The 20381-nt window shown below is 39.2% G+C and overlaps 1 protein-coding gene across 1 annotated transcript in view; it reads right to left on the reverse strand.

Moving 5' to 3' along the window:
* Positions 1-1615: 1615 nt before the first annotated feature.
* LOC149209150 (uncharacterized) overlaps positions 1616-20381 on the reverse strand; it is an 89832-nt gene continuing 71066 nt past the window's right edge. The window contains exon 3 of the mRNA XM_089398526.1: positions 1616-1726. Within this exon, the coding sequence (XP_089254652.1) occupies positions 1616-1726 (111 nt within the window). The remainder of the gene's footprint in view (positions 1727-20381) is intronic.

The raw sequence follows: 20381 nt of genomic DNA on the forward strand, positions 1-20381 counted from the left end.
GTTTTCATCTGATTGCCAAGGTGTATAAGCACTTTTACGGATTGTTTGGTAAACCTCTTGCCTAGAGTCTCCAGAGTAGTCACTTTTGATCCTTTTCGGACTCCCTAAAAGAAAAGGTGCCTGTGAGTGTCTTGTCACTTCGTGCTCATTAAATATTCGAAGGAGACTAGAGTCATCTTTTGTCCTTTTCTCGACTCTTAAAACATGAAAAGGTCAAGTCGTGTCTTTGCGTCTTAAAATTTATTTGGCTACGATAACATCTACCCAATTAGATTTTTGTGTGCGTTAGTTTGAGTAGGGGTTGTCTCGGTAGATTCCTTAGGTTTGTGAAGTTTCATCCTGGCTGAATTACCAATTTCGTCTTCTGCCGAGATACCGGTTGTGAGTCTTCCTATGGTTCCAAGTATACAACCACTTAGTTCTCGTGCCCCGGGCGACGAGACTTACCATTTTCATTGGAACCCTACGTGGGAACCGTCTGAGGACAGTGTACCGTTTTGGGACTATACTTCTCCTCGTGTGTCAGTCCCACCTTTTTCCTCTGACATGGATGATTTGTCCCCTACAACGACTGATGAGTCCGTTGCGACGAGTGGTGAAATTCCCACCTCAATGGACCCTACACATGTTAGTAGTACACCTACTACTACAAATTTCCCACCAGGCTATAAAGCTTTAAGAGATACTATGCCCTCTGGAACTCCTTTTACGGGTTCCATTTGGTCACCACACACTCTTCCTACTACGGAGCCTTTTACTCCGCAAAGTCGCAGTCCAGCTGTTACCTCATTCACAACCGCTCCAACGGTCTGTGCAGCCTCTTCGACTCCTATTTTTAGTCGTCCTTCGGTTTCCTTGTTTGGAGTTTTTGATCCCATGACAAATGTCCCCATACAGGGGCCATACGATCCATATTTGTCATCCCAACCGGTTGTTGAGGTATCAGTTCCATTGTCAATTGATTGGACCTCCACCTCTTTCCATGGTGGTCAAGTTTCATCTGCGCAGTCTCCAAGACAACCCCCTCAAGACCAACAAGGGCAATCCTTTCGTGGAAACCCTTTCGCTACTGGTGCTCCCTTTTCCTCTTCTTTTGTGCAACCTTCTGGCAACTCAGGTCAGTCGTCTGTTCAACCAGCCCAACCTGGTCTCCAGCAAGGTTATCCTACTGGACAAATTGGTCAACAAACTGTTAACCTAAACCAACCCAATGTCCAGTATGCTTCAATATCTGGACCAGCTATTCAACCACATGGTCAGCCTACCGTCCAGTATAATCAACTTTCTGGGCAAGCCGGTCAGCCTCAAATCCAGTTAGGCCAACCAACTGCCCAGCCCACTCAGCCATCTGGTTCCTTAGGACAACCTTCAGCTGCGCAACAACAGCTCCAATCCCAGCAGTTAGGCCAACCTCAGTATCAGCAGGCACCACCTTCTGGACAAGGGGGTCAACCACAATATCAACAAGGTTATCCTTCCGGCCAGATAGCCCAACCTACAGGACATCCTTCTGGTCCTGCTCAACCTGGTTTTTCGCCCCAGGCTGGACCCCAACAACCGTCGGGGTTTCAACCGCAAGCCGGGTTTCAAACCCAGCCACCGTATCAACCTCCGACTACTCCTCCGCCTCCATTTGGAGTCCAGCCGCCTTATCACCCTCCGCCCACTCCTCCGCCTCACGTTGGAGCCCAGCTACCCTATGATTACCAGCAACCTCAAGGGCAACCTATGTTTGCCTCGTACCAAAATTACCAACAACCGCAGACGAATCCTTATTATTCGCAACCATACGGTGCTTTTGCGGGACCATTTGGTAATCCGTAGAGTCCTGGGGGGCAAAACTTAAATCCTTACGGACAAAACCCTATGGGGCCAAATCCGTCTGGACCAAGCCCTTGGGGGCATCCATCCCAACAGCAGCCTCAGATGTCCTTTAATCCTCAATTACCTTTCTTAGCGACTTTAGAATTACCGGATGTCTCTAAATTGACCAATGATCCTATCCTGCATAATCCATATTGGCCTCCGGTTCCAACAAAGATTCCTGGTGACTGTCCAAAATTCGATGGTAAGCCTAATGAGGACCCACAAGCTCATGTCATGACTTATCACCTATGGTGCTCATCCAATTAATGGCTTGATGATTCCATTCGGTTGCGTCTTTTTCAAAGGACTCTCACCGGCTCTGCCGCTAAGTGGTATATCGAACTCAATCGCGGATCCTTTCAGGATTTTAACTCCTTGGCTATGGCATTTCTCACTCATTTTCAGTTGCCCGTTCGATATGAAACGGGTACACACCTCCTCACATCCTTGAGACAAACGACGGCTACGCATATCTCTGATCATATCCATGAATGGAGACGGCGTAGACGTATGATCAAATTTTGGATTCCCGACCAGCTGCTTACTGATTGGTTTACGACTTCGTTCGTGCCTCCAATAGCTCGGGATATCGCCATGGGAGCGTGTGTCACTGAAGAGCAAGCTATCGCGCGAGCTCAGTACCTTGACTTGGTTTACTCTCAGTCAGGTACATTGTATGATTATTTACCTGATGCCCCTAGACCAGGAACATCCAAAGCCCCGCCAACACCAACTGTTGACGGTATTATTGGTACTGTTAGTTCATCCTCAAAGAAAAATTCCGCGAACCCTGGGAAGAAAAAACCACCTGTTTCGAATGAACCCACCTCCCAGGTAATACCCACTTCAAATGTTACTTCCGAGGTCAATGTCGTCCAATCCACCACGATAGACAAAGCCTCGAAAGCAAAGAAGAAAGAGAAATCGAAGAATAAGCCAGATCAACCCAAGCAGGATACCCCTAACCCTCCGCCCGAGGAGGGTGCCAAACGCAAACCCAAGTATCTATGTCTTATCTGTGATGAGGATCACTATACGAAGGACTGCCCTAGGCGGTCCGAAGTTAGTCATTTGTTGAAAGGCGCTCCCGGGACTCCTGCGGTGCTTAAAGAACCCTTTCCCTCACAGCAAACTCAAAAAACTCAAATGGTGGCTGACCCATCTCAGCCTCCCTCTTCCTTTGGTTCTCAAGTATTTATGGTTGGAACGATACCCATCAATATCAGTACTCGAACAAAAGATTATCCACCATCTACCGGGAAGGAGCTTGAGATACCCTCTAGTGCTCCTCCGTTCAGTTCGGGTCCCCTCCATATTGAGAGACCTACAACTGAGACGCCTCTTTGACCCCCTCCAAAAGGAGTACTCTGGAAATCTTCTTACAACCCTAATGCTCGTGCTGCCCAGCACTACAATATCGTTGAGGACTTAGCGCAGACTCCGTCTGCTATGTCTGCTTTAGAAGTTCTCCAGAGCTGCCCTTCTCAGAGGAAGTCCTTGCTATCTGCTATTGGTAGCATAGACTCGACAGATTCGGATCTAATTACTTTTGACTTGGAATGCCATACGCAGAAACTGCCTCCTCAAATCGCTTTCCTTATACAGGTTATCATTGATTCCAAAACAATTCACCGTACGGTCATCGATGAAGGTGCTTCAACTTGCATCATGTTTGTCGCCTGTTGGAAAGCTATTGGGTCTCCTACCCTGAGTCAGTCTCCCACAACCTTGGAAGCCTTTGATGGAAGAGCCTCTCGTCCTTATGGTATACTCCAACGTTTACCCATTACTTTAGAAGGGAAGACGGTCGAGATGGAAGTTGAAGTCGTTGATGCTACTCTTACCTACAACCTCCTTCTCGGGCGTAGCTGGATCTACGCGATGAAAGCTGTTGCTTCATCACTGTTTCATATCATCCGTTTCCCTCATCAAGGGAAGATTATTACCGTGGACCAGCTATCTTTTTTCGCTTCTTCTTCTGAAGGTAACATCCCTTTTGTGGAGCATACTCTGAAATTATCCGAGATTTTGGGGGCCGGACTTTTTAAAGATCCTGCCCTTATGGGTGTTTTTCCACTCCCACCTCCTAACGTCGCCTCTGTTAATATGATCACTACTTGTTCTGATTCGTAGATCATCCCTCCCATTGACCAAGTAGATTCTTGGGGCGACAAAATGCCGTTGAGTCCTGCCGAACTTAACTACGTTGAGATTATTGCTGCAACGACTCCATTTTCCGATTCCTTCGATCTATCCTCAGGGTTTGTAGAACGTTCCCCTGCTGGCAAAGAAATCAACCAAGATTCCTCTCTTGTCCAGCCTTCTCTTCCCGAACCTGGCTGTGCTCAGCCTGTTCCAGACCAGTCCCTGGTCGGAAAGAGTGTTGATTTACGTTCATCGTCTATCCACCACTTTGTTCCAGGAGTGTTTATCATCAAGGATGAACCATCTGAATCCAAACCAAACGAAAGTCCAAAGGTCCAGATGACAGTTGACCCGGTCTTTCAAAAGGTCCAGATGACAGTTGACCCGGTTTTGCCTTCAGAAGTTCCATCCTCAGATGATATTATCACTGTAAAGAATGAAGGCCACCCCGTCCAAATTCTATTCATAAACACAGACTCTAATGATCAAGTGAGTATCCTTCTCATTCCTTCGTAGCTGGAAGGCAATTCATCAGAGTCATATCCGGTCGTTTATCCGGTCCCACCTCCAAGCAACCTAGTTGTTTCCTTCAATTGGGATCAACTAGGCAATCCTTGGTTACCAGCTTCCATACCATTTCGAATTATAGTCCAAGTCTACCGAATGGTTATGGCCGGTACCATTATTGATGAGGGATCTCCTGTGAGCATCCTTTCTTCAACAGCTTGGGAAGCACTTGGTTCGCCACTGCTTCTGCCTGAGATGAGAAACCTTACAGGTTTTCATCGAGAAACCATTCGACCTTTAGGAATTCTTCCCAATGTACCTATCACATTAGAAGGGAAGACCGTTCAAATGGGCATCATGGTAGTCCAAGGTCCGTTAGATTACAATTTACTCCTTGGGCGAGACTATATTTATCGCATACGTGCAATTGTGTCCTCACTCTTTAGAGTGATGTGTTTTCCGCACGAAGGAAGGACGATCAAGGTCGTAGACCAACTTTCGTTCCCCGGTTCACGCTTCACATATAGTCATCTACCATTCCTAAATGGTCTTATTTCCACAGGAAATGCCTCAACATCCAGTTCGTCATCCTGATGACGGCAGTTGACCCGGGCGCGTGACTGAAGCCCGGGGGGCATGCATCCTCCTTTTCAAAATCGAGTCTTTCCAAGTGAACCTTCATTCCATCCACTCCGTGAATGCCATGAAGCTTGGGGGGCATGTACCTCGATTTGCATTATCATGCTGGGGGCATGCAAATTTATAGCAAGCATAGTTTTTCGTTTCAAGCTTGTGTAAACATGAAACCGAATCCAAGCAAAGTTCTCCATGGTTCAAGCTTGTGTAAAAATGAACCCATACCTGATTCAAATCTTGTGATTGCCGCCTATCTGCTAAATTTTGTTCAATGAGCCTTGGTTGTTTTCATTCCATCGCCACCATCTCTTTGGCCGATCATACGCTTTCACTTGGTTGTTTTTCCTTCCCTGAGGAACCGCAGCGATGAGTGGTTTTATTAGCCAGCCTCTTGACCATTACATGTTTTGAGTAGTTCCACCATTATCGGAACCAGTTGCTACCTTTTATACCACTCGTTCCTACAGGACGAGTCACCTTTACGCTCTTTTCTGACTCGTAAAATATGAAAAGATTGCCGAGTATTTTTTCCTTTTTGACTCGTTAAAGAGAATAAAATGGAGGTCCGCTTTTAGCTCTTTTCTGACCATTTAAAAAGGAAAAGATTGCCGAGTTACTCCTCTTGACTCGTTAAACGTTAATAAGGGGCGGTCGTTTTAAGTTCTTTTTGTCGACCGTTAAAACGTAAAAAGATTACCGGGTTTTTGTCGTTTCAAACTCGTTAATGGTTACGAAATGACGTGATTTTGATCGCTTTTTTACTTTTTCAGGTTGAAATCACTATTTATGAAAAGTACTCCTCGATCGTAATGGTCGGGCGGTTCTTTTGGGCATTATTTTATACTTTTTCGGGCCTGAGAGACACAACTTTACGAAAAAGGACACCCCTGGAGTTTCCTTTTCTTCTGTCTTTTCAAACTCTCTAAACATGAAAAGACGCCGAGTTCTTCCTTTGTTAGACTCGTTAAAACCTGATGACATCGGATTTTGTCGAAATGACACACCACAAGAATATGCTATCCCCATCAATCTTGTTAAAAATAACTGGGGTACTCGTCAGAAATGGTGGGGAAAAAGAAAATTTTGGAACCATAATTATTATCGTGTCGGCAGTATGTCGCTCTTGAACATGGCACTTTTCTGATTTCGTGTCTAGGGTGGGGATATCTCATCTCATATTTTTCACTTGCTTCCATGGACTTGGGTACCCTATTTGGCCTCTCATCTACTCATTGCCTCGTCATCATGACCTTTGATACATTGATGTCAAATACTGCCAATTCCATTAATGTGCCGCCGATATGTTCAAGAGAAGTTGACCTCTGCAAAGAAACAACCTCCCTTTGATAGCTCGTACAATTTTGATTCACAACATTATCTCTCTGTCTCGTGTCAATGATGTGGGAAACATTATGGCCCACCTTCGATCAAGGTCACTTCCTGTCGACTTCAGCTCATTATCCAGGAAGCTGATCTAGAGACTCCCTGCCGGTGCCTTGGAGCCTGCATGCCTTAATGGCAGGTTCTTCGTGTTCGACGTGAGGTTTTCATCATTGGCCTCCGATCGAATGATTCTATGGGTGTTCGACTTCAGATCACTAATTCACACGCCGTAGATTGTACCTATAGTACCTTGAGGGCCATTGTCATTATTGATGGTACCTCTCGCGTCTGTTAACAGTTTCCAATATTGACTGGTAATCAGACGATGTTCATGCATGTTCGACTTCAGCTTACATGTTCACATGCTTGAACTTGTACTTCTGTTCGGGTCGAGATGGAGCGCAAGACCCTGGATTGTGTCTGTTGTAATCCAGGCGTGATTCTTGATATATGACTCATTCACTGGATGGTTGCGACCATACCTGAGTCAATTCATTGATCCTAACCAGATGGCTGCGTCCATACTATGGATCTAGATTATTTATGTACTCTCTTATGGATGGCTGCGACCATACCACGTACATCATGTAATTGAACTATCAGTCGTGTCTCTCAAGGCAGATCCTCGGCAGCAACTATATGTGTTCTTGTGTGTTCTTGTAAAGCATTTCACCCCTCTCTTTCCCTCTCGGACTTCATGCTTTAGGGGGCATCTGTTACACAGTAATTTGTCACCATTGGTCACCATCCCTATCGCCCCGTTCCCGTACATTGGAGAATGAATTCCGGGACCTGTGAACAGTGACATAACCCAAAAACACTTGCATCATGTTCCCCTGAGTATGTACTTCATGTTCCCTGAAGACACCTTCTGCAAATTCTCCCTAAAAAGTACTCTTTTTCCATTGGCGCAGGTCCACAAGTATCTTACCCGCGCCAATCACTGAGATCCTCAAAAGAGGGCGCGACCATTGGCGCTCTGTCACAGAACAACACCCGTGCCAGCCCAGTTTGGTAATGATTTTTGCTAAACGCACGCCCATCTGTTTTTTCCCTTGAGATCACAAAGTCCTTTGAGGGAAAAATCCATCTGATAGAGGTCGAGAGTCATCATCTATCCTTGACATCTATCCACAGTGGCTTTTTAGAGATAATGCCAATCCATAATGGGTGTCTTGGTTCATCGAATCTTTCTCCCTTCTCCATCTATAAATATCTGTCCTCATGCATTAGACAGGGAAGTTTTTTTGGGAGGAGTTTTTGGGAGGAGTGCTAGTTGTGATTATACTTGTCGTGAGTGATAGTGAAGCATAGAAAGGTTATGCTGCCGGAGAGGAGGTACATTGCAAGACACATATAGTTGCTCGCCCAGCCAGAGGAGAGGTTCAACGTCAGAACCTTGGTTGTAACTTTTCCTGTCTATTATTTATTAATGAACGACTGCTGTTATGGTTCCAATCTCATTGTCTATTATAGTGATGTTTGATTTATTTCCTTTCTGACTAAAATATAGTTATTCCTTGGTGGATTTTATGCTTGTATTTGTTTCTTCCTTTGCATGTGCAGGTGTCCGTTTGCAAGGATCGCAAGGATTGTGACCTGCCGGAGCGAGGGACCGGGAATACCAACTCTGCTTCGACTATAGCGTTGGATTCCAGGTTGGTCTTCTTAATTCACCTTTAATGTACAACTAGGAACTTGCGTGGCAGCGTGAATTGATTGTGGCTAGTTCTGTTTTAGGCTAGTGGGATCGCCTCTGTCCGCAGAGGGGATTTACCTATCCAACAAGAAGTTACAACGAAGATGATTACAAAATAATCCTCATTACAAAATTGGATTGTTCACAACAAATTGATCAACAAGATCATATCTGAGATATCTTTCCATCAGCATTCAACAAGAACAGGTCGAATTCGGTATTGCAACTGAGATAATTTGGAAAACAGCCACAACAGTGAATCTGAGAAAAATGTCTTTAGATAACTTTCTGTTACTCTTAATACAGACCGAAATTGGGAAAACGGATCATCACAAAACTAATTTGGTCCACTCTGGACAAAAACCATGTTTCAGATTTTCCATATTCTTCTCCATTTGCCCAAAACGTCCAATGTAAAATTCTCACTTCTTATTCAAGTGAATTTCTGAGTTGGCACATTTAATGATGAGGTGGAGATCAAATCTGCAATATGAAAAATATCTTGGAGACTAAAATGGTGAGTAATGTTACAAAAAAATTATTATTAAACCATCATTGGTAAAATCATGCATAATAATCATCAATTTATTAAAAATAAAGGAGAAGAAATAATATTTATTCATAAGAGCATAAATAATTATAAGATGGAATTATATGATAAACCATGATAAATGATTTGATAAAGAACGGTAGAAATGGGTGAAATAGGTGTTAAAAAGTGATAATAATAATGACATATTAGCGGCCCAACATACCCCCAAATTGAATATATCGCATGTCCTCATGCAACCCAAAACTGAATATATTGCATGTCCTCATGCAACCCAAAGACTCTGTGTTAAACAAGCGATAATACAACAATTGTTCATCCCAACTCATGAAATGGATAAAACAAGTGAATTCTTTCTCAAATAATGAACATTCAATTTTAGCAATCTTGATGAAGGCGTAACAATTTTTACATTGACGTTCAACTATATGTATATGAAGTTGCGGCAAAATATGATATGGGTAACAGAAAACTTCATTAACCATTTTCTCAAAAGCTACAAACCAGATTTTGTTGAAATTTTGCAAGTAGATTTCTACTATATTAATGCTTCTATGATCCAAAAATCAGATCGTTTTGATGCACGGATCATGATATATAAACAAAATGGATGTAGGTGATAGTGCATGACTTTCAAAATTTTATGATCTAATTTAATTTGAAATTATCTCGGTTTTTGTATTTTAATGATACCTTTTGCTATCCAGAAATTACAAGAATTTAGTTCATAATTTTAAAGTTATATGCAAATCAATTTTTGTACTATATAAAAATGAAATTGTATGCCTTTAAATGAGAAAGAAAGTAGAAAAAATCCATCATGTGTAACAATTCCTCCCCCAAACTGAAGAATTAGCATGCCCTCTTGCAATGCTAGAAAACAAATTGAGGTGGTCGCTACCATCTGTTGAAATCTATGCTTGGTGTAAAACAACATGGAATAAGGGAGGTGTTGAGAATAAATAAGAATATCAATGGATGATAAAGAATATTAATGATATGGTCATAAGAAAAAAATGAATGAAAGCAACATTCTCCCAAATTGAAATATGATGTCTCTGAAAAATGGGAAGTGGTAAAGACGTGGAATGAATGATAATGCTCAATGGATTTTCATGAAATTCTCCTAAATTCATAATAAATCAGAAAATTATGCTATTTTACCTCAAGTTTTACCTTCGAAAAAAATGTAGAATGACATGTATGGGCTGGCATTTGTTAAAGTTGATGTAGGCAGAATTGGTGCTGAAAGTGATGCAAAAGGTGGAATCCAGGCAAGCACATCATGTCTGAATAATTGTTTGCGTTTGCGAGTTTCTCAAGCCTCTTTTATTAGTTGCAATAGTGTGGTCATGCTGCGAATAGAGTTTCCCCCATACTTGTTGTTCTCCTGTAAACAAATCACTATTGCATACAACGTTCTTGAATCCACAGTGCTAGTTTTGAATAACACAGATAAGATGCATGAAAAAATTTCAATCAGAGAAACTTTTGTATACATGCAATACTAATATTTTGTCAAATCAACAAGTTATGGTAGAGTGCAATAATCATATCGCATGCTATCCCATAATGCATACATTCCCCCCTATAATTGGAAAATGAATTCCATGACCATAAAGCATATGAAAGGTGTTGTGCTAACGAAAAGGCAAGGGAATGAACAATACAATAGTAAATGAAGCAGAGTACACATATCAATAATAGGATAGCAAGAGGTATGGTTATAATGAGATCAGAGTGTGTAAACATAGTTATGAATAAGAGATATGATGCTTTGGATTGATGATAAGTTAAAAAAATAAAAAGGATAGAAAGATGCCAAAAATATGCTTTGTTGATGGTATTCTAGCTGAAAATGATGTAATTGATCGGAAAACAATTTCTCATGCATAAAGGTTCAAAACAAGGAAAAATTTAAGGAAATAACTTCTTTGATAAAAAGAAAGAATAAGAAAAGGGTATTATAGTAATAATTGACGACAAGATGTAACTTCAATACCATAAGCAGAGACTCTGCTACCAGTAGGCGTGCATAGCCTCGACAGGGTTGCCTTTTAACCCATATGAGCCAGGATCCTCAATTTATGTGTTGTTCTATAGAAGAGATTAGTGTGCTGGCATGGTAACTAAATAATCACATTGCCATTCACTGGGATGTAATAAAAGTGATCAGGTCGGCTCGTGATGAGACCTCTTGTTCCAAGGATAATTTGGTTATCCAATGGATCATAACCCTGGTGTGGTGGCCATAATGGGAATGTCACTTTGTTACAACCTTATGAACATGGTAGGATGGCTTGTAATGAGACCCCCTATCCTCCATCTGCGAACAAAATTTTTCTGTTACTACACATTTTTATGATAAAAAGAGGGAGGTTCATTACTCCTTAAGAGCAGATATGGTGGAAGAAGTTGAAGATATCAATAGAAAAAAACCCATAATCTCATTTATTATAGATAGATAAGATTATAACCAGGGAGGGCGGAACCAGCATGGAATTAAGATGATCAATCGGTATCATGTACAGCAGAAAACAATGCAGTAAAATAGTATATAAATAATTGTGTCCCTTTTGAAAATAATCTATCCTCAAGGAGCTATCCTGTTAAAGATCATAACGTTAAAGGTATTCACATGCCTCAATAGACTCCATAGTTCTTGTCCTCATAAAAGTAGTGTACTTCATCCCATGAAAGAGAATTAGTAAAATGTAGTTGAGAAGAATTAGGAATAATCCCACAAGAGGAAAGAAGGGTTATTCTTGAAAATACTCCCAAAGTGTTATTCCTTTGAAGGAACAACAAAAACACTCAAAAAGGCGTCGTTCCTTGTAGGGAACATCAAAGGAAAATACATGCAAAAGTGTTGTTCAGAGATATCTGAGTAGAGGAGGTATGATGGATATCAGAAGGTATGAGGCCATTTCATATCATCAAACATCAGGTCTCCATCATTTGTCGAGAAGTCATTCCAAGGAACAAGCCATTCACCACACAAAGGGACGATTTTTCTTCAAACTGTGTTTTTGGGAAAGAAAATATGAATTTGAGAAAATTGAGAGAATTTTTTTTCCATCATTGACTTAATAAGAGAAACCTCTTTTATTTTTTACACAGGTTTCATGGTTTGGGAGAAATGTTGAAAACATCATTTGCCTCAGGAGGGTTAGTGCACCTCTGGAGTGACATTAGTAAAATCAATTTTTCTCTTATATGAAATGACCAAATGACTTGCTTGATGAGTCAAATGATACGTAGACACAAATATCTTTCCAATGAGCTATCATGAGCTCAATTTGGAGCTGCAGAAGTTCTTCCAAAGTTGACTTCAACATCACTATGCATTTCGGGAGCCTCATTCTGCATATTTTGACCAGTCTTGGGAGATTGGACTTTTGATAGGGCAAATGAATTCCAAATTGAAAAATTCAAGATGTTCTGGAAAGTAGACTTGACAAGATTTCCAACGAGCTATTGCACACTCAATTTGGCTAAGGGGAAGGCCTCCAAAAGTAGGTGGAAAGCGGTGCTGTTCTTTTGACCAGTTTGCCCAAAAATTGTTGTTCCTTAAAAGGAACGACTGTTATTCCTTAAGAGGAACAACAGCTGTTCCTTAAATGGAACAGCAAAAACACAAACACATGAAACTATTGTTCCTTAAATGGAACAACTATTGTTCCTCTATTCCTTAAATGGAATAACAAAAACAAAAACACGCGAAAATGTTGTTCCTTAAATGGAATGGCTGCTGTTCCTTAAGAGGAATAGCAGTTGTTCCTTAAGAGGAGCAGTAGTTGTTCCTTAAATGGAACGACCGCTATTCCTTAAGAGGAACAACAATTGTTCCTCAAATGGAACAACAAAAAGACAAACATACGAAACTTTTTTTCCTTAAATAGAACGGTTGTTGTTCCTTAAGAGGAACAACAAAAAGACAAACATACGAAACTGTTGTTCCTTAAATGGAACGAATGTTGTTCCTTAAGAGGAACAACAACTGTTTCCTTAAGAGGAATAGCAAACAAAATTCATACGAAAATTGGTGTTCCCTATAGGGAACAGCAAGGAAAAAATAGAAAAAAAAACTAATGTACAATCCATTATCCAAGCAAATCCAATCAAATAAAAAGGAAACAATAAAAAATGTAAACTTATGTATACGTTTCAAGAGAATAAATTGTTTAGTGGACTGGTGTTGTCGAAGAGTTTGCTTCTGCAACAAGAATTTGTATTGTGGGGTCCTCATTGTTCAACCATCAATGGAGCAGAAACTACAATTTGAAGGGAGCAACACCTAAAATACAAAAACATAAAAAAAATCAGAAAAGAAACAACACTTTATTAAGTTACAACAACTATGATGTTATTTCCTAATTCAAGGAAAAAACTGATCTCTTTGAAAAATGTTTTGGCAGCAATGACATGACATGAATCTTCAAATGGAAATCAATTATTCATTTCTGCTATTATGAATCAGTTGGGTAATGAATTGGATGAAATTACCTTGTTTCATTAAAATTTCTTTCAAGAATCGCTCGTCCATAAATTGACCTTTATTCTCCTAGGACCTGCAAAAAAAAGTATCTACCTGCAATAAAACATTAAATCATGGAGAAAGAGAGGTGATAGGGCTCCCCTAATCCAAGAATTATGCAAAAAAAATAACAAATAGTTCCGATGTATAAAAAGTCCACATAGAAAATAACAAAGTAAAATTTATTTGTCACTTGCAAGAGAGCAGTGGCCAATCATCTTAACCTGCAGTGTTTTAATCACAACTTCTTCTTTTTTTCTTCCAAATTGAGTGATTCCAAATACAGATGAGAAATAATTCAACGGTATATCTCCAATAGAGACATGTTTTAAAAATTCAATGATATGATATGTCAATTTTACTTAGAACAACCTGCATAACAGAGCCTTTTTCAATTACCCTACTTAGAACAACAGTGGATATTTTAAGCATAGTTTTTTTGTTTGATGTCGGATTCAAATGATTAAAATTGGAAATGAAATTAGATTCATTTATTTATCTCAAATAGAAACAGGTTTTTAACAAAATAATAATTGATAGGTCAAATACTCTAAGGAACGGTTGGAAAAATAGAGTTTTAAGAGTTCTGATTTACGATAGGCAATTAGTATTTTTGTCATAACTTCCTCATACGATATCGAAAGTGAGTGATTAAAATTGATTTTTAAACTAAATTCATAGGGGAATATACCATAAAAACATGTTTTCAAAATATAGTCATTTAGGCCTTCAAAAATGGACTGTCCCAATTCTGTTCATGAGCTGCCTGCTAGACACCTTGTCAATGTTTTGGTTATAACTTTTTCATTTCAAATCAAAATTGAGTGATTCAAATTGGGTTGGAAATTATACATCAATGTCTACTTAGGATAGAGATAGGTTTTAAAAATATTCCATTTTTTCCCCTCAAAACATGACTGTTCCAACTGTGTTTTTAGAAATTTCATCAAGCCCACAAGCCAAAAAATATGATATTCAAGCATTTTTTCCAAATCGGCAATAAAAATGAATTTGAGTGTTTGTAGAACTATTATTTCCATTATAATTCATCTACATACATAAATGAATTAAAAAATTTATCACCGATATTTATTTCCACAACGTGTTACAACAAAAACAACTAATTTTTACATAAAACAAAATGTATTTATTTATGTCCTTATTTATTTTATTTTTTACACTAATGTACTTTGATTTGAAAAATGAATATGATTACGTATAAGTGTACTTCCAGTGGAACGATTTTTGAAATAAAGCTTCGAATATGTACATACCCAAATTTAGAAAATGCATGTTAATAAATAGTAGGGTATGAGAAGCCAACTTCCCTTGAAAGATGGTGCCAAAAATTGTTGAAGTATGGAGTGATACTGCAAATGAATGATGGAGTGAAACCAATCTTCAATATATCCTTTACTTTTTTGATTTCTCGTAGCCATCATATCATGAAGTTCTTGAACTTTTAAAACAAGTTGTTGATGCAGATTAGAAGAAACCTCATTTTTTTCATAACTTCTACAATTTTTGGATTTGAAACATTCTGAATCTCAATATAAGTTTTCTCCAATGGTGCATGTGAGATAGAATGGATGGGAAGGGTGGAAAGATTTTGCAATTCGGGTACCTCCACCCTATGATTTGTTTGAAGTAGTTGGGCACCCCACGAATATGTGCCTTGAGTTAGATGAGCTAAAATCTCTTCGGCGTGCCACAAAAAGTTCCATTGAATCATCCTCCCCCTACTGGATAAAATATCACACTTGTACATAACAAGGCATTACACACCAATCAGGCATGTGTAATATGCACATAATACAATCATTACACTCATCACTTCCATGAAATCCCTTGATATCGAGATGCTTTGGGTGCACTGCCCAAGCCAATAATGTGACCCATTCACTACCAGCCACCCCAATGGTAGATGATGAGTCTAAAAACATTTTTTATGTCACGAAGGAAGAAACTTTATTCTCATATCCCTCTTCTGGTCCCTCAACCTCACGTCATGAACAGAGGCAACCATAACTAGTAACACCCAAAAATACCTCCATGTGTGCTTTACACAATGAACCAGACCATTTCATAAACCAATGTCTTGATTTATGGCCATTTAGGAGCTATTACCCTAACCTACACACCAACCTAAACGGCATTCCCAGACATATGCATCATATTTTCCACATTTGTGCATGAAACCAACATACTCCATGTTTCCCACACCTTTCTTGATTTTGTGAACTGTCTAATTTCATTTGTTGATTTATCGCTAATAACTTTGACTTAGTCGAACCAGATAACAAATCCATGGATAAAACTACACCAATAGGGGATGATGGATCTAGGTCCATCTTGTGTGTATTTGAGGAAGAAAACTCACCTGAGACAAATTCAAGCACCCATCAACATGTCAACCCCCACCACCTTCAGTTTGGATCTAGAAGAAAGATAAAACGACCTCAGGAAATTTTGTCAAAGTCACCACACACGTGCACCCTATGTGATAGACCAAACCACCTGGTAAATCAATGCTATGAGTTGAGAAATATTCAAGCCAAATTTTGCTTGTTATTCCATATTTCGTGACCTAACCGTGCTAGACATCCGCACTATCAGTGTCACATATACTCTCAAGCACACCATACGTAGAATTGTTAGTATCTTCCACATTTTCAAGTAGTGAGAGAAATATTAAGATAACGTCACATTGGGAACACACCTCATGCTGATACTAAGATCTATGGGTTGCCAGAACCCAGACTTTCCCCATACCATGACACCAACCAGGTGTCATCCTCTCACGCTATGGATGATATTGATACTCACACCATTTAGAGTGTTAGCACTAGTTCTATGTGTGGTATTTTCACTAATAAATCTCATAGCTCTAAGACATGGCGTAGTTTGAAATAATTTAGATAGCTTATGATTCAGCATCAACCTCAACATGAGGAAGACACTTTCTCCCCTTGGAAAACACACAGGTTGCAAGAACTTTATCCCACTCATCATGAACCCATCATTATGGAAAGTATACTACCACCTAATGCCGATGAAACAAAACATCACATATGAATAGGAACCCTGATTCGTTTTGCTTACTCATGATTTTTTGGTGTCGAGACAACTAAATCCACCTCATCAGTGGTACCATCATTGATGGTGTAGACCCATCCCATCTTCACATTGTCAACTTTGCTATGTTCTATGACATCAACCACCAAATCATATTCTTGCTTATCGGTCATCATAGCTACTCCTAAACTCTACCCTAACATCCTTGTGCAACCTAATTCAACATTAGATAATATTTTTCATTCAAACGAAGATATTCTAGAGACCATGACAAAACCCAAATTTCCATGGGACGTTATGCATCATCATTTTTTCTTTCTACCTAAAAAATAATTTGTACCTAGTGACACACCTAGCCTTGATATTTTCACCATAGAATCAAAATATTTCCTACCTCCAAGATAGGTAGATTGGTTTAAGAATCCCATCTTGACACCAGATGCATTCGAGGAAGGGAACATGTTAAATATTTCACCTACCATTAAGGCCAATATTTCAAAAAAACCTGGCATAGTCGAAGAGATCTCACTGGAGGTAGCTTTATCTTAAGAAGAGGCGGCCTCATACACTACCCTGTTCCAAGAATATAGGGATATATTTGCATGGGCTTACTCTGAAATGATAGGTATCAACCCCACCATTGTGGAACACCATATTGACACCTGGCCTAACACCCACCCCGTTAGGCAAAAATAATGTCAATTACATCCCTCTAAAGCATAAATGATCAAGCAAGAAATTCAAAAACTCAACAAAGTTGGCTTCATCTATCCTATCAATTACACTTCTTGGGTTTCTAACCCTATACACATCATGAAAAAACAAGGCACCATTCAAGTTTGTATGGATTTTTGAGATCCGAATCGAGCATGTCCCAAGTATAATTACCTTATGCCATTCATCGACCAATTCATCGTCACATGTGTAGGTCATGAGGCCCTATAATTCATGGACATGTTCTCTGGGTATACTTAGATTTAGGTTCGCCACACTGATAAATATAAAACAACCTTCACAAACCCATGGGGCATATTTTCTTATCAAGTGAATTATATCTCCCATGATCTATCTCATCTCATTCTTGCATATTTGGACGACCTTACTGTATGATCCAAAAATAACAATGACCATTTGGATGACCTCCACCTGGTGTTTCAAATATGCCAACAATATAACCTATGATTGAACCCTCTCAAGTGTTTCTTTTGCATTACCGTAGGACTACTACTAGGATTCTTTGTTTCCCAACAAGGTATTAGAGTTGACCCTCTCAAAATCTAGGCCATCAAGGAAATATCACCTCCAAAAACTTTAAAGAAGCTCCAAAGCTTTCAGGGTAAGGCCAAATTCTTATGCCACTTTGTTCCCGACTACACCACCTGTGCGCATGGCTTCTTGTGCCTACTTAGTCATCATATCCCTTTCCACTGGGATAAGGAGGCACAAGAATCATTTGAATCCCTAAAATACGCATCATCTCAGCCACCTTTATTTAGCCCTCCCAACCAAAAAAATGAATATACCCTATACCTATCAGCATCTAAAGTATCCATCACTGGGTTATTGGTCCGAAAAGGACCTGATAATAGAGAGAAAAAAATTCATACATGAACAAGAACCTCTACGGGCCTTGAATACGTTCAATGGGTCATTATTCTACCAGAATTCGATCTTTAGTTTCCCTCCCCCAAGAGCACGAAGGCCCTTATCCTCGCCAAGTTGATCAATGACAGGGAAAATTTTAAGAACCCCCCCTAAATTTATAAATATAATAAATGGGCAAATCTCCATGGTATATAGGAAAAATGGAAGGCGATTTTATCAAAATATAATATGTATATATAATTTTTTGGCGAATCTCTCACTAGGCATGGCGAATATTTTACTCAATTATAAAATCTTGTAAGATGTTGGTGAGTCTTTCACTAAATAATAAAACTTTGTAAAGTCCTAGTGAATCTTAGCATAGGCTACATGCTAGTTTAATTCCCCCATTTAAATAGGCTACATTCCAGGCGAATACCATGGGTCAATACCATGTGCCATTTTTATTTTTATTAGAATATTTTACTCAATTATAAAATCTTGTAAGATCTTGGCGAGTCTTTCACTAAATAATAAAACTTTGTAAAGTCCTAGTTAATCTTAGCATAGGCTACATGCTGGTTTAATTCCCCCATTTAAATAGGCTACATTCCAGGTGAATACCATGGGTCAATACCATGTTCCATTTTGGTAAATACCATGGGTCAATACCATGTGCCATTTTTATTTTTATTAATTCTAATATTAGGGTTAATAATGGTTTTTTGCATGGTATTAATAACAATATAGTCCATGGTATTTGTCCCATAGTATTTTGGCCATAGGTTTCACCTAAATATAACCCATTTTTTGAGTGTTCTTAAATATAAGGTGACTTATGGAGTAAATATAAAAAAAATGTTTTATTTGTTTACCATACCTCTCGTTTATTTGTATTTTTATTAATTTACCATACCTCTTTTACAAATATGGTATTTGGCCCATAGGATTCACTTAAATAAAACCTCTTTCTTGAGCCTTCATAAATAGAATGAGAGTTATGGACTAAATATAAAAAGAGGTTTCATTTATTTACGATACATCTAGTTTATTTATATTTTTATTTATTTACCATACCTTTTGAGTAAGTATAAAAAGACGTTTTATTTATTTACCATACCTCCACTTTACTTATATTTTTATTTGTTTACACCCTTACATGAATATAAGGTGACTTATGGAGTAAATATAAAAAATGTTTTATTTATTTACCATACCTCTCATTTATTTATATTTTTATTAATTTACCATACCTCTTTTATAAATATGGTATTTGGCCCATAGGATTCACTTAAATAAAACCTATTCTTGAAAATGGGCGAATGGATTCACTTAAATAAAACCTATTCTTGAAAATGGGCGAATGGAAGGTTGTAAGTCCTAATTTCAAGGGCTAAATTTACCTTTTTTACCCTCTCCCTTAAAATAAGGTGGGCTATGTGAGGTGATTTGTAATAATGTACTATGATACAAAATATTCGCCCACTAAAAATTTAAAACCCCTTAATTTCGCCAAAGGGCGAGCATTCGCCCCTAAAATTATCCTTGATCAATGATCTCCCATTAGACACCCAAATATCCCTCGTTAATTATGCATTCCCCGACAAACATATGTTCTTAGTATCAACGGATGACCCTTGGTACGATGATATCCTCCTATTTTTACAAACACATAAGTTCAAACCTCGGCTTATTCTCGATGACCAGAGGAGCATTCGCCACCAATCCCCCAGTTACCTCCTTCTAGGGGATGTCCTTTATCGACAGGGCATCAACACCATCCTTAGTCGATGCCTCACTCATGAACAAGATGAGAAGGTCTTAAATGATTGTCACAATGGGTCTTGTGGTGGTCACCTCTCAGGGATGGGCACTGCTCAAAATGTCCTCCATGTTGGTTATTTGTGGACCAACCTTTTCCTTGAATTTATTCAAGTATCAAGAGATGTGAGTGATCCCAAATATATGCTCGTAAGGCATGAACCCCACCAAATTCCCTACACTCGATCATTTTCTTCGACCCCTTATGCAAATATGGCATAGACTTCATGACCTACAACCCCCCATCATCAAGAAACCATAAGTAAATTGTAGTTATCATCGACTACTTCACCAAATGGGAAGAGGCCATGCACACATACAATAACATCGCAGAAACCATTGCACATTTTTTCTTGAACCATGTAATAACATGGTTTAGTGTTCCCAAGGAGTTGGTATCCGATGATGACAAGCATTTCAAGAACAAAATATTTCAGGAGTTATCCCAACACCTTGGTTTCTCTTAAAATTTCGGTTCCCTATACTACCCTCAATCCAATGGACAGGTAGAAGTTATCAACAAATTCCTCAAAATAATGTTACAACGTATGGTGAACAATCAAAAAACCAACTGGCAC

Source organism: Pinus tabuliformis, chromosome 1_2 (genome assembly GCF_031772625.1).
Source record: "Pinus tabuliformis cultivar Carrire ecotype Pingquan chromosome 1_2, CPIR1, whole genome shotgun sequence".
Lineage (NCBI taxonomy): Eukaryota > Viridiplantae > Streptophyta > Pinopsida > Pinales > Pinaceae > Pinus > Pinus tabuliformis.